This window comes from Gorilla gorilla, chromosome 4 (assembly GCF_029281585.2).
Source record: "Gorilla gorilla gorilla isolate KB3781 chromosome 4, NHGRI_mGorGor1-v2.1_pri, whole genome shotgun sequence".
Classification (NCBI taxonomy): Eukaryota; Metazoa; Chordata; class Mammalia; order Primates; family Hominidae; genus Gorilla; species Gorilla gorilla.
In genome coordinates this window covers 52,841,465-52,856,750 of record NC_073228.2, presented here as the reverse complement: position 1 = coordinate 52,856,750, position 15,286 = coordinate 52,841,465, and the positions used below count along the sequence as shown (strand labels likewise).

Here is a 15,286-nt window from a genome sequence, read left to right as displayed (position 1 = left end):
AGACAGAACACTGGGATTCCCATGCTCTCAGGGTCCCCTTACCTCCTGGTGCCTCAGGGGGACTTCCCCAGGGAATCTGGACACCCTCATTTCCCCAAAACTAGAGAAACCTTTGACACCCACCTTCCGGACCTGAAAGTCGGGTGGGATATGGGGGTTGTGGGACTTAGGGAGGGATGGCCCTTGGGCTGCAGCCCATTAGGAAAGAAAACCCATCCCTGTCTCAGCACTCCACTGAAGACAAGAGAATCTGGGTTCATCAGGGTCCACACCCCTGCCGCCACCCACCTGCCCTGCAAGATGCCCAGTTTCTGGGTGAATGGGGGCAAGTTGGAGAGGTTGGGAGAAGAAGGCAGGAAGGGCAGGCTGGCAGCTCTGAGCTTCTCCATGCAGCCCCCGGGGCCGGGTGCCTGGGCAGGAGGACGGGGCAGAGCAGCTGCTGGCGATTTATTAAGCAGTCACGGAAAAATTGGTTTATAAATTAACAGCTGTTTTAACTTTAGGGCCTCTTCTTCAGGGAATGGAAGCAGCCGACTGGACCGGGATTGGAGTGTGTGTAAGGCTGGTGGAGGGAGTGGGAGGCGGGGGGCTCCGGCAGCTGACATTCTTCGGGGGCAGCCTCAGCTGGCACCTCGGGGGGCACCAGGCAGTGGCCAGAGCAGGGGGTCTCCAGGTGCGGGGGGCTGAGGCTACCCCTGCTGTGGGCTGCAGCTTGCTCTCTTCTCAACAACCTCCCAGCTCCCACCTGGGGGCGCCAGAGGGCACATATACTGCTGTACTCGTTTACGCCACCAGAGGGCAGCCTCCGCACATCGATCTCTACTGCTTCCGAGAACTGTCCAAACCGGCGGGACTGAGAGAGAGAAACCTGGTCCAGGGCAGAGAAAGACAGGAGCCCACTGCAGTGCGTGCAAGCGATCTTCCACGCGTCCATCCTGAATGTGTTAAAAGCAGCAGTTAAAGAGGGAGGGCTCTGGAGTTGGACTGTCTGCGTTTGAACCCAGACTCTGGGCAAAAGCTGCTGAACCTCTCTGAATCTAATAGCCTCATCTGTGAATTGGAAGGATACTAGCAAAGATTAAATGAGAGTGCATAGGAAGGGCCTAGCCCCGGTGCCCAGCACAGAGGCTCCATATGTGTCACCGTTGTCAATTTCTGACTCATGTATTCATCTATTCATTCACTTCTCAAACCATCCTCTCGGCGACATGCAGTGCCTGCTGTATTCTGGGTACTGTGGCAGGTCGGTGATGATGTAAACAGAGATGGCGGCCAGGGACGGTGGGTCAAGCCTGTAATCCCAGCCCTTTGGGAGGCTGAGGCGGAAGGATCACTTGAGCCCAGGAGTTCGAGACCAGCCTGGGCAACAAAGTGAGACCCTGTCTCTACAAAAAACAATAATAAAAAAAAATTAGCCAGGTGTGGTGGTGCACATCTGTAGTTCCAGCTATACAGAAGGCTGAGGCAGGAGGATCGTTTGAGCCTAGGAGGTCGAGGCTGCAGTGAGCCGTGATGGCGCCACTGCACTCCAGCCTGGGCAACAGAGCAAGATCCTGTCTCCAAAAAAAAAAAAAAAAGGTGAGAAAGACACGTATCAAAATAGCGTGCTAAGAGTTACGATACACCCAATGAGGGGAGAAGGGAGATTGACTTGAATGGGGCAAAAACGAACGTTCTGGGGTGACAGAAACATTATATATCTGTATTGTGGTGGTCAAATGCTATATAAATTTCCAAAAACTCATTGAAATGTATATTTAACACTTTATTGTAGGCAAACTGTAACTCAGTAAAGCTGATTTGAAAAAAAGCACCTAAGCACCCAATGTGAATTTACTGAATGGGCAAAGGGATGGACGATGGGTGAATGAATGAATGAGTGCATGTGTAAATGAGTGTCTCAGATGGTTGTCCACCTGTCTTGGTGCCACCGCTGCTCCTACTGAGGGTGTCCTTGCCCTCTCCTCTCGGGTACACGGGTTTCCCCAGAGAGGTGGGCCTTGGAATTCCTCTTCCTCCCGCGTCCCCCCTTCTCCCTTCCCCCAAGGGCAGGGAAAGACACCCCAGTGCTCCCAGCCAGCACTCCCCGGCTCCTCTAAGGGTGTTTCCTGGGACTTCCGGGGCCTCCCTTCCAGCTGCCACATGCCAACCCAGCCGGCTCCGGCTCAGCTCTGTGGTGCCAAGGTCACGGGTGTGATGCCCAACTCCAGACCCACAGTGCCTGCAGCAGCCACCCAAACCCTGGCCGACTCCGCCACCTGCCGGCTCTTTCTGGAAGCGCATCCCGAGAGCTCTAAGCGGGAACCTCGGTCAAGGGCTATCAGGAACCCTGCCCTGGCGGGGGCTTTATTTTTCTTCCTATTGAATAGTCACAGCCACCATGTGAGGTGGGCTCTGAAGCATAACGAAACTGAGGCACAGAGAGTAGCTAAGAAATGTGTCCAAGTTCACACAGTAAATTACAGATCTGAAATTCTACCCAGGGCTGGGACTTCTCAGTTGATGTTCTGTCCAGGTAAACACATCTTGCTTGGGAGGAGGGAGGGACAGATCCGAGTGAGTGTCCCTTCTCCCCCCATCCGGGGAAGAGGGCAAAGGCCTCACATCACCCTCCCAAATTTTCCCTCCAAAGGTGAATGCAGGGCCTCCTGCACGCCAGGCCCCGCGGCAGGCATCCAGCAATGGCGTGAAGATACATGATGGGAAAGAAACGCCTCAAAATAGTGTGCTCAGACCTATGGTACATTAATAGACACCCTACCGTCAACTTTTTCTGTCAGTCCAAGCAGAGAGACCCACAATTCAATCAGAGTTATGTCAAATGAGGTCTTGAATTTGTTCCTTGGACCCAACCGCCTGTGCTTCTAACCCAAGAATAATAACCAAGGAGTGGCATATTATTTTTACATCTTATTTGCATATGATTAATTCTAAGTCAAAGTGAATGCAGGGCACCCTGGCCCCTTGCTTCTCAGTGCCCTCCCACCCCCACCCTGTGCCTGGTCCTAGCCACCTCCCCCAGCCCCTGCCGGACTCCACTGTCCCCAGCAGCCCCTCCCCACTCCTTGCCCCTGCCCACCCCTCCCCCAGCTCTCAGGAGTCCCATTCCCTTCCTCCTCTGTCGCCCACACAGCCCCCACCACCTGGCCGCCCACCTGAAAAACTTTTCCCCAAGTTCTTGAGAAGTCGCGTAGGATCCAGGAGAGAAAAATCAAAGTAATAAAACCTCATTTAATTCCTAACGGAGGGCAGAGCTGCGAGCTGCAATTATCTTAATGCTGAGCTATTTTTACTCTCTCTCCATCTCTGTCTTCTGCCTTTCTCCGTTGTGAGGCTCGCTGTCTCTCTCTCTGCCTCCCTTTGTCTCTCCATCTCTCAACCATGTTTTCTGTCTCTCTTTGCTTTCTCCTCTCTCCCCCCAATCTCTCTCTCACATCCTGTCTCTGTGCAGTCTCTTCCTCCTCCTTCATGTCTGTCCCCTGTGTCTGTCCCTCTGTCAGCCAGTCTTCCCCACCCTTCTTGGCCCCAGGATTTAGATGCCAGCCTGGCCACAGGCTGGGGGAGATGGGCAAACACCCTCCCTCCGCTCCCAAAGACCTCATCTTCCAGGCCTAGCTGAGAGGGAGGCTTCTCTGCCCTCATCTCCCTTCTCAGCTGCCCCAGCCTGGGATCCGGGGAATGTTTCCTGATCTGGGGTCTCCCAGAGCTCCAGTAAGTTCAGCAGAGCCTCCGTAAATAAGCCCTCCTGCTCAAATGGGGCTCAGCTGCCATGTTCCCTGAGGCCTTTTCAGCTCCTATGGGCTCTGAGGTGCAACTGGTGCTGATGCCTCCCTGTCTCCACCCTCTCATCACCCTCCCAGCTATCCTCTGTCCCCTTCATCCCCACGATCCTTCCCCACACCGGCTGGCACTGGAAGCCACAAGCCCCTTCCCCACCTCTGCCCACCCAGTGGCTGTCCGGGCCACTGCCTGGGCCATGCCCTTCCCGTACCCCTTCTTCCTTTCAGGACCTCCTTATTTACCCTCCCAAGGCACTGCCAAACAGGTCTTTGCCACTCCCCACCACACCCCATCTTCGACAGAGATTCTGGGCCAAGCCTAGGGGCTGCCAGAGATGCCTACACCCCTGGGCCAACAACTTATCATCCAGCTGTTTCCCAACAAGTATATAAGTCAACAAACATACAGGGACTTGAGCCAGGCCTGGGGTTGGCTGATGTGGAGCTGGATGGCCAGGACATCCCACTCCTATAAGCAACACTCTGGGCCTCCTGCCACCCTTTCCCTCACCCCCAGAGTGGGCCCTGACCCCAATTCCAGAAGATTCCTCTGGCCTTTCACTCCACCCAGGACCCAGATACTGGGGCTGGGAGTGGAAAAGCTGCAGGAGGATTGGGGGTTTCAGGCCTGAGAGTGACCAGGAGAGAGGACGCCAATACAAACAGAGCCCCAGGAAAACATGCATGTACACGTCTACACACACACCCTCTCAGTGCTAGACAGAAGCATTCAGACCCTCTGCACAGCTCCAAGGAGGGAAACAGCAGCTCCTGCAAAGGTACCCAAGGCCCTGACAAATAGACCAAATAGGGACATTCCACCCACAGGGCCAGCTCCTCCCGCTCCCGCTCCAGAGACACACACAAACACCTCTGGAGAGAGAGAGGCTCACACCTGTCTCCCCCAACCCTGCTTCTGAATGCACCAAATTCATGCACGTGATGGCACGTGTACAGGCAACCCCCAAACCCACCCCAACTCTGGGCCGGCCCTGTCCTCCCCACCCCATTAGATCCGGAGAGGAAAGACAGGAGCCACGTGAATCCACAGTACATCATGGCAGGGCACATTCCCCTTCTCCCTCACAGGAGCGCTCACACATCCACAACCTCATACCCCAGCAACTGCACAGTGGAGCTGTGGATACAGTCCCCCACCCCCTGCAAGCTGGCACACGCCTGCCCATCACCTTGACAGCCTCTGACATCCTCCCCCACACCCACACCCTCCCCCGCACACACGCAGTCCTCCCACACCCTGCCACTCACACCTGCATCTTTGACACTCTGACACACTTACACAGACACACTCACACCACACCGGACCCCCCAACACACACTCCCCGGCTATGGGCACCACAGGGCCCCGGCACACCCCTGCACACTCTCCCTGCCACGATGACTGACACGTGTCCTCCCACACACAACTCGGTCACACTCGCTCCCTTTCCAGGACACCCCCATTCACAGCGTGACAGGCTGGTACTCTCCCCACGACCTCGCAGGCCTCTCTGAAACTCCCAGTACCAGGACCACGAAGGGGTTAAAGCCAGAGTCCTGCCTCCCCGCTGCCCCCTCCCCCTCCCTCCCCCTTTATCCTCTCTGCTGGACTCCATCAATAATGCAGCTTCAAGTTCTGGGGAGACCGCAGGGGGCCCCCCATCTGGCTCCCCAGGCCTTGGCTCTAACTCCCACCCTCCTCCCAGCCCCAGGAGAACACGATTCTCCATGCTCATTGGCCAGTTTCCCCTAAACCCTCCCTCCGAGCACCCGGGCGCCAGTCCCAGGCGGAGGGGACGGGCTGGGGACCCCAAAGCTGGGATCGGAGGGTGAGCCCGGCAGAGGCAGAGACACACGCGGAGAGGAGGAGAGGCTGAGGGAGGGAGGTGGAGAAGGGCGGGAGAGGCAGAGAGAGGAGACACGCAGAGACACTCAGAAGGGGAGAGACACCGAGACGCAGAGACACTCAGGAGGGGAGAGACACCGAGACGCAGAGACACCCAGGCCGGGGAGCGCGAGGGAGCGAGGCACAGACCTGGCTCAGCGAGCGCGGGGGGCGAGCCCCGAGTCCCGAGAGCCTGGGGGCGCGCCCAGCCCGGGCGCCGACCCTCCTCCCGCTCCCGCGCCCTCCCCTCGGCGGGCACGGTATTTTTATCCGTGCGCGAACAGCCCTCCTCCTCCTCTCGCCGCACAGCCCGCCGCCTGCGCGGGGGAGCCCAGCACAGACCGCCGCCGGGACCCCGAGTCGCGCACCCCAGCCCCACCGCCCACCCCGCGCGCCATGGACCCCAAGGACCGCAAGAAGATCCAGTTCTCGGTGCCCGCGCCCCCTAGCCAGCTCGACCCCCGCCAGGTGGAGATGGTAAGGGGCCCGTGCCCCACCCCGGCAGCGTCCCCGACACACCCCGCGGGGCTTCTTCGGGCTCCCAAGGCGCTGCCCCGGCCGGACTGGCCTGGGGGTGGGGGCGCAAGGAGAGCTGGGCTCTGCCTCGGTCAGGACAGGGCGCGGGGCCGCGTGTGAAGTTAGCTGGAGACTCTTGCAACTTTTCCCCGCGGCTTCGGTCCTGATCCTGGGGCAAGAGAGTTCCTGGCAGTGAGGCTGGGGGTGCGGGGGTGGGGGGACAGGCCGATTCCAGACCGCCCAGGAGTGGGGTTGGGGCGTCCTTTGGTCCCAGCACAGTCCCCAAAGGGTAGTCAGTCTCCTAGGCTACCACCGGGACCGCTCCGCCTGGCTCTAGCCCAGAGCTGGTCAGATGTGAGCAGCGGTGGACACTGACCCTGTCACTCAGGGCAGGAGTATGAGGCTGCCACCGGGTGACTCCACTGCCCTGCCCCTCTCTAATCCCGCGTGTGTGCCTGGGCTGGGGTCTCCAGAACCTGGCTCTGGCCTCCTAATGTCAGGCCCCAGAGCCCCAACCCCAAGGAGGGAGAGGTGAGGAGTCATCACAAAGCCAGACCTCTTCCCACAGACTACTGAGTCCTCCTGAGGGCCTTCTTGGGGGTTGAGGGGCTTCCAAAGGCTGGCGGGTGCTGTGACAGAGGGCTCCAGTTCCCATCCCTAGTGGAGCAGGGGTCACTTGTTGCTGAGCTGAGATGCAGCTGGCTCCCCACTGAGCAGTGATGAGGGGGCCAAGTCATTATAGGGGGAGATAGAGGGCAGGGGGTACAGTCCTGGGCCTAAGCAGCTTTGGGTCATGAGGGTGTCATGGGGAGCTTGGCTGGGGAGGTGGCAGTTTCAGCTTAACTCACCTGGTTCTCTTTGTGCATTTCCCTGGAGCTCAACAGGGACCTAATTAACTGACAGTTGGTCTGATTGCCAAGCTGAGGGGTGGGGCGGGGGTGGGGGGGTATCAGTTGCTGCTTGGCTCACGTAGCAAGGAGGGCAACTTTTCATTTCTCACAAGGACTGGGTGAAGAGTTCTGCAGCCTTACAGAGACTGGAAAAGAAGCCCAAACCAAGGCCCCCAGAGAGGTCCCCCAGGCCCCTTTGGGTCCCTGAGCCTCAGCTGGAGGTGGGGGTGCCTGCAATGACCTGGCTCAGTCTCCTTCTGAAAAGCTGGATCCAGCTTGTTTGAAGCCCTTGAGCTGATCTTAGGTGGGCAGGGCCACGTGGGTGCCATGGCCCGTGGGGCATCTTCCCCAGAGGGCCCAGCCGTGGCAGCTGGAGCTGTAGCCAGCTTTGGCTTCCGAGGTCTGATGTTTTCAGAAACTGGAGAGAGGAAGGGCCTTGGTGGGAGAAGATAGGAAGGGAGATGTCTGTTCTGGAGTAGCCATGGAGTGGGACAAGCATGGGCTGGGAGTCAGTGACTGGGGTTTTTCTCGTCCTTTGGACTTGGTGTGCTGTGTGGCCTTAAGCACATTGCCAAATCTCTCTGAGCCCTGCTTTTTCACCTCTACAAAATGAGGGGGTTAGGTGAGCTACAGAGTTCCTTTTGGCTCTGACAGACTTTGATTCAAAGGTTCCCTGGGGACTCCAAAGCACTGTTTGTTCCCTGCTGCCTGGGGGTGGGGGAGGGCTGCAGGTGTCCATCCAGTCACCCCTCCCTCCATCTCCTTAGATCCGGCGCAGGAGACCAACGCCTGCCATGCTGTTCCGGCTCTCAGAGCACTCCTCACCAGGTAGGCCCCTCCCTGCCCACTTAGCCCTGGCCCCACCCTAGCTCTGATGCCTTCCTAGGGGCCCTGCCAAAGTCCCATGAACAGGAGTCAAAGCTGGAGACTGGGGAGTGGATGAGGTCTGGGAACCCAACTCTATTGGCTTTATTTATTGACATGACACCTCCCAGCCGCAGGAGGGAGAGGGCACACTTTCCCTGTCCCCAGAGATTGAGACCCTGGGGAAAATAACTCGGACTCTTTCTCTCTCTCCCTCTTCTCTTTTCCTCCTCGCTTGGTTCTGGTTCGGTTGGCTTTGGTGGCCTTCCTCAGAGGAGGAAGCCTCCCCCCACCAGGTGAGTTTCCTGGGGCAGCTGGAAGGAGGGATGCCTGGGCCCCTTGGGGTGGGGTGGACGGGTGCCTGCAGTGACAACCAACCAGTATGGGGTGCCACCCAAGAGGACACATTAGCGTATCAATGGGCAGTCCTCTGAGAGTGCCTCATGCCAGGGTGCCACCAGCAGATCCTCCTCTGCTCAGACTCAGGGTGGAACCTCCAGGACCTAGAGTCCTGCCCTGAACCAGGCCACGGCTTATGGGGGCCCCCCCTAAAGCCACAGGGTGGGGAGGCTCAGCCTAGGTGCAGGACCCATTAGCAGTGGCTAAATCAGTCTGCTTGGGTGGCCATGGGTGGGATGGAATGGAGGGATGGTGAAGGCAAGGGCCTCTGCTGAGCCCCTTTAACCTGGCACTTCCCCTGGCAGAGAGCCTCAGGAGAGGGGCACCATCTCAAGTCGAAGAGACCCAACCCCTGTGCCTACACACCACCTTCGCTGAAAGGTACTATACCCCCACCGACCTTCCTGGCTGTCCGCCTGATCCCTGGAACTGGGCAGACGCTGGGGGAGCTTTCGTCAGTGGGGAGGGATTGTTTCGCCACACATAGCCCGCTGTCAGCGTGGCGCAACAACCCAACGTAAAGACCAATTTTTTCTCAGTCTGGCCTTGCAAAACACAGGAGTCCCGAGGCTGCAATGGGCAGCTATGGGCCTTAACATCGGGTTGTGGGCTTGAAAGAAAAGAGATGGCTGGCCTAAGACAACCAGCAGGCATCCGCGTGGAAGGCACTCCACCTGCAGCTCCTCTTCACCAGCCTGTGCTGGACCACCTCCCACCCCTGCTCATCCAGGGCGCCTTCTCCTGTGGGCTTCACCCCTGGCCTCCCCTCCCATTTGCATCCCATTTGCACAGATCTGCACACTGGTCTCCTCTTTCCTGCTTCCCTTTCTCCGTGGAAAAGCAAGCCATTCCTTTTGCACACTTACTCAACACCTAGTATATGCCAGGCCAAGTTGGTGGGCATTGGGCAGAATAAGATGAGTCAGATTTGGTCCCTGCCCCCTTGGGGCTCTTTGCCTCAAAGGGTCAGGGAGGGGCCAAGTAAAGTGGCTCACACCTGAAATCCCAGCACTTTGGGAGGCCAAGGCGGGAGGACTGCTTGAGCCTAGGAGTTCGAGACCAGCCTGGGCAATACAGTGAGACCCCCATCTCTATGAAAAATTTACAAAGTGAGCTAAGCAGGCCGGGCGCGGTGACTCACGCCTGTAATCCCAGCACTTTGGGAGGCCGAGGCGGGCAGATCACCTGAGGTCAGGAGTTTGAGACCAGCCTGACCAACATGGAGAAATCCTGTCTCTATTAAAAATACAAAATTAGCCAGGCGTGGTAGCGCATGCCTGTCATCTCAGCTACTCACTCAGGAGGCTGAGGCAGGAGAATCACTTGAACCCGGGAGGCAGAGGTTGTGGTGAGCTGAGATCGCACCATTGCACTCCAGTCTGGGCAAAAAGAGCAAAACTCTGTCTCAAGAAAAAAAAAAAAGTGAGCTAAGCATAGAGGTGCACACCTGTAGTCCCAGATACTTGGGAGGCTGAGGCACAAGGATTGCTTGAGCCCAGAAGTTTGAGGCTGCAGTGAGCTATGATCGCACCACTGTGCTCCAGTCTGGGCTACAGAGTGAGAGCCCGTCTCGGGAAAAAAGAAAAAAAGAAAAGGGTCAAGGAAGGTACACAAAGATGTTTAAGCTTGGATTTGAAGGATCATAGGAATTTAACAGGCAGGCAAGGGCATCCCAGGTCCAAGAAGAGGGAAGAAGGTGTGCAAAGAGAAAGAGATGCGAGTCAGAGGGGGACTTCTGGGCCAACCTGGAGGAGGCTTCGTTTCTAGTCAGGGAGCTGGGGAGATATACCTGAAGGACATAGGAGGGCCTCTTCCTAACTAAGCCCTGTTGCCTACCAACCCCCACCTCAACTCCTGCCTGGGGCTCTTCCTGCCTGGCCAGCCCCCTCCGCTCCTGCGGAGGTTGGGAGGGAGAGCTACCGGAAGAGTATGCTGGGAACTGGTTCCCAGCACCAGCCAAGGTCAACAGGTGTACCTGTCAGCCCACTTGCCAGGGTTAACAGAGAGGAGAGGCTGGGAAGGGAGGAGAGAAGGGAAGGGGTTATTTTGCTTTCCCCAGGACAGGAAAATGAAGGGTCAGAGCTGCAGCAAGTGGGCAGTGTGGCTCAGCACCTGGAAGGACCTCCCCACCTAGAGGGGTGTATGGAAGGGCCCCAAAGCAGGCATGAGGGACAGAGTGTCATCTTCTCAGGAGAGAATTTAAAAAATCCCTCTCCCTCCCACCTTGGGCTGGGTAGGGAGAGGCTGGGTGGATGTGAGGGGAAGACCTGGCTCTTGACTGCAAGTATGGGCGAACAGGCCAGGATGAAGATGTTAGGGCCAGGGTGCTACCATGCACCGTGCAGTGGTCAAAATTGTGCACCCCCTCAACTGCCCCTTTACGCCACATCTTAGGAGAGTCCAGGTGAGTAGAGGCAGGGAAGAGGAAAGGGATCAGGAGAGGAGTGGCCAGTCTGGGGCAAGGCCGGGGACCTTCCAACTGAAGAAGGAAGACTTGTGGTGGGGGGAGTTTGGGGCCCCACAGAGTGAGGCAGAGAAGGAGACAGCCTGGAAGGAGTGATGGGGAGACCCCAGAGAGCCCAGGAGGCATGAGGGAGGTGGGGGAGGCGAGGGAGGCTCACGGGGCACCAGCGCAAGCGCTGCACACACCTTCTGTTGTCACTGTGGCTCACGAAGTGAACTCTCCTCCCCCGCTGGGGGAGAAGGAAGCTGCCTGGGCTGCCACCTGCTCTCCTGCCTTACCTCCCCCAACAGCCCTCATGGATCCTTCTCTACCAGGAGGGCACTGTTTTGTAGGCTTCAGTCCTTTTGTGGGCAAGGGAAGGTGCCCGGCAGGGTTGGGGCTTGTCAGGGAAGAATCGAGGGCCCTAGAGAGAGGGGCACAGCACTAAGTCTTAGCTTGAGGGGTTGTGCTCCAAGGCCGGAGCTCTCACACTTGGCTCAAGATGAAGCTCTGCCGCGTCCCCAAGGTCAGGGTAGGGTGATTTATTGTGCTTTTATTGCCTGGATAGCTTGCCCAGAGCCAGCAGGAGGTACTGGGCTGGGAGCTGGGGGCTGGGTGGGGCAGCGGGCACATACAAAGCACCCTCTGTGCCTGTCCCCGAGTTGGCAGGAGCATAGCACCCTGCTCACTGTGCCGGAGGTTTCCAGCCTGGCCCTACCCCTCTGGGCCTTCTGAGGGGAGGGGCCACTGGCAGACCAAGAAGGAACTGCAGCAACTCCCCATTCCCCCACCCCCAGCCCCTCCTCAGCATCTTGTCTGTGGCCTGTGAATTTTGTGTCGCGTATGTTCTAAGATCCTGCCAGCTCCTGCAGCCTCTCCTCAGTGGCCCCTCAACCTCTGCCATCCCCCAGAACCCCTGGCCTTGGCCCCTTTCTCTAACCCTTTGCTCCTTTCCATCTTTTGGAAACTTGTCTCCAGCTGCCCACACTGTTCCCTTCCCAGCCCTATCTGAGCAGGTCTTTGGAGGCTGGGGGGGTTGCTTTCTAGGTCACCGCAGAGGGAGCTGGGAACCTGGGGATGTGGGTCAAGATTGTGGGGGCCGCATCTGAGCACGCCGCATCCCCCGGCACAGACTGCACTGGCTGCAGACTATTATGTCCTCAGCCTCGGAATTGTTCTGTCCCTTGGAGCCCGGGGCAGGAGTATGTGGATTGGCATCTATGACTGGGCAGTGCCAGGGAGTGGGGACTATGCATCGCATGGGAGGTAGGATCAGGGTAAGCAGTGAGCCCTCAGCAGGCTGGGCACCCCCAAGAAATGGAAAGTGGCAAATCCCCAGGCCCTGGTCCCTACGCCCTGTGCCTTCTGCCTGGGCTTGAAGCTGGGAGACACTGTCTCCTGTACTGGGTACTTGGCAAATCAAGCTCTCCAGCCAGGGAATGTTAAGCTGCTGCTGTGCCCGCCTGGTCTTGCCCAGCCTAGTGCCCTATGGTGTGGGGGAGCTGCCTGGTGGCAGCCTCCTGGGGGCTAGCATCTTGGGACAGCTTAAGAGCCAAACATGATCAAATCTACCCCTGGCTGCCTCTGCCCTGGTCTGACACCCATCAGGCTGACCTGTAACCTTTGGCCTTTGAACTTGGGCCCCTGAGGGGGTATTCTCTGCCCCAGGCCTACGGGAAGGAGGCTGGGGGCTGGGCCACATGCTATCTCCAGATCCATGGGCTGTGTCTGGCTGACCCTTGCTTTCCTGGGTCTCCTCTGTGCCAGCTGTGCAGCGCATTGCTGAGTCTCACCTGCAGTCTATCAGCAATTTGAATGAGAACCAGGCCTCAGAGGAGGAAGATGAGCTGGGGGAGCTTCGGGAGCTGGGTTATCCAAGAGAGGAAGACGAGGAGGAAGAGGAGGATGATGAAGAAGAGGAAGAAGAAGAGGACAGCCAGGCTGAAGTCCTGAAGGTCATCAGGCAGTCTGGTAAGCTGAGGGGCCTGTGACATGTGGGTTAGCTGTGGGTCCTCCTTGAGTATACGGGGACGTCCCCTTCTAGTTCAGTGTCTCATACACGCAAACTGTAGTGACACCACAGGGGCCTCCCTGTCTTCTCGCTCCATGGGGTGCCCCGAACTCAGCCCTACCTGAGACATGGGCTTCCTCCATCCTTGGCTCAGTCCCTCTCCCAGTCAGGTTTTCCCTAATAATTCCTCTCTTCCCTGAGAATTAAGGCCAAGGCCGTTTGGGGTTTGAGGCTACAGCCAAAAGAGGACTTCCCACCTATGGCAGTAAGGGGGTGTGAGGACATTCAGGGATGGAGGACCAGGAGAGTCCAACACCCCTGTCACCTGCATTTCACCTACATTTTTGAACCTAGGATGTGGTCTCTGCTGGGGTGCAGAGGGCTGCCTAATTTACTTGCCCTCTCCAGGACTGTTGTCTGTTTCTCCTCTTTTTCCTTCCTAGGATGGAGTGGGAGGGTGCCCTCTAGTGTTTAGATGTAGAATTTAAAATTCAAGAACCAGCCCAGACCATTAACCTTTTTAGTCTCATTATTTATGGGAATACTGGAGTCAACCACCCCTACTAGAAGCTGTCAGCTCTTCCACACAAACAAAAGGCCTTGGGCCTCCTGCCTGCATATCTGGCAGTGAGGAGATTGGCCATGGGGGCAAAAGCTGTTGCTGGGCTTCAGTCCCTTTGTGGGCAAGAGACAGCTGGAAGACCTGAATCAGTCCCCACTGAGACCCCTCCAAAACAGTGGAAGAGGGGTGAGAGGAGACTGTTCCCTCAGGAAAAGCAGCAGGTGGCTGGGTGCGGTGGCTCATGCCTGTAATCCCAGCACTTTGGGATGCCAAGGCTAGCGGATCACTTGAGGTCTGGAGTTCAAGACCAGTCCAGCCAACATGGTGAAACCCCGTCTGTAATAAAAATACAAAAATTAGCCAGGCACTGTGGCACACACCTGTAATCCCAGCTGCTTGGGAGGCTGAGGCAGAAGAATCCCCTGAACCTGGGAGGTGGAGGTTGCAGTGAGCTGAGATCGCACCACTGCACTCCAGCCTGGGCAACAGAGTGAGACTCCATCTCAAAAACAAAAACAAAAAAACAAAAACAAACAAACAAACAAACAAAAAATGCAGAAGGGCACCGGGTCAAATGATAGTCCTATGATGGAGCAATATAAACCACCACGACTCCTAGTGGCTCCTGGGTGCTGGCGCTGGGCTGGGCAGGGTATTCACTATTACATCTTGTTTAAGGTAATCTACACAATTTCCCCCTTTCTATTTCCTTCAGAAAGGTACTAACTGACTTATGTAAGCCATATGGCTAGTTGCTGGGAGAGCTGTTCTAGCCCAGTTCTCTCTCCATGCTTCCATGATGCCCCTGGAAAGCTTAACCTCAGCCATCAGACACTTAGCTCACACTCCAGGACAGCCAGATGGATACGCAGAGCCTGTGTTCTTATCTCTTCTTTCCCATCCCCAGCTGGGCAAAAGACAACCTGTGGCCAGGGTCTGGAGGGGCCCTGGGAGCGCCCACCCCCTCTGGATGAGTCCGAGAGAGACGGAGGCTCTGAGGACCAAGTGGAAGACCCAGCACTAAGTGGTAAGGCTTGGGAGTGTGAAATGGGGAGGAGGGGCTGGGATCTTGGTGGGCGGGGCCAGGCCCTGAGTCCCTCTCTGCTTGCCTTTCAGAGCCTGGGGAGGAACCTCAGCGCCCTTCCCCCTCTGAGCCTGGCACATAGGCACCCAGCCTGCATCTCCCAGGAGGAAGTGGAGGGGACATCGCTGTTCCCCAGAAACCCACTCTATCCTCACCCTGTTTTGTGCTCTTCCCCTCGCCTGCTAGGGCTGCGGCTTCTGACTTCTAGAAGACTAAGGCTGGTCTGTGTTTGCTTGTTTGCCCACCTTTGGCTGATGCCCAGAGAACCTGGGTACTTGCTGCCTGATGCCCACCCCTGCCAGTCATTCCTCCATTCACCCAGCGGGAGATGGGATGTGAGACAGCCCACATTGGAAAATCCAGAAAACCGGGAACAGGGATTTGCCCTTCACAATTCTACTCCCCAGATCCTCTCCCCTGGACACAGGAGACCCACAGGGCAGGACCCTAAGATCTGGGGAAAGGAGGTCCTGAGAACCTTGAGGTACCCTTAGATCCTTTTCCACCCACTTTCCTATGGAGGATTCCAAGTCACCACTTCTCTCACCGGCTTCTACCAGGGTCCAGGACTAAGGCGTTTTTCTCCACAGCCTCAACATTTTGGGAATCTTCCCTTAACCACCCTTGCTCCTCCTGGGTGCCTGGAAGATGGACTGGCAGAGACCTCTTTGTTGCGTTTTGTGCTTTGATGCCAGGAATGCCGCCTAGTTTATGTCCCCGGTGGGGCACACAGCAGGGGGCGCCAGGTTTTCCTTGTTCCCCAGCTGCTCTGCCCCTTTCCCCTTCTTCCCTGACTCCAGGCCTGAACCCCTCCCGTGCTGTAATAAATCTTTGTAAATAACTGCTGAGACTC

The 15,286-nt window shown here is 57.2% G+C and overlaps 1 protein-coding gene across 1 annotated transcript; it reads left to right on the top strand.

The window, feature by feature from the left end:
• Window positions 1–5,429: 5,429 nt before the first annotated feature.
• On the top strand, window positions 5,430–15,274 carry PPP1R1B (protein phosphatase 1 regulatory inhibitor subunit 1B). Its single transcript, XM_019026684.4, has 8 exons — window positions 5,430–5,608; window positions 5,974–6,141; window positions 7,838–7,898; window positions 8,208–8,230; window positions 8,639–8,714; window positions 12,544–12,747; window positions 14,257–14,376; window positions 14,466–15,274. Exons 2-8 carry the CDS (start codon window positions 6,061–6,063, stop codon window positions 14,513–14,515), a joined length of 615 nt encoding a protein of 204 aa, XP_018882229.1. The 5' UTR covers window positions 5,430–5,608; window positions 5,974–6,060; the 3' UTR covers window positions 14,516–15,274.
• Window positions 15,275–15,286: the final 12 nt, after the last annotated feature.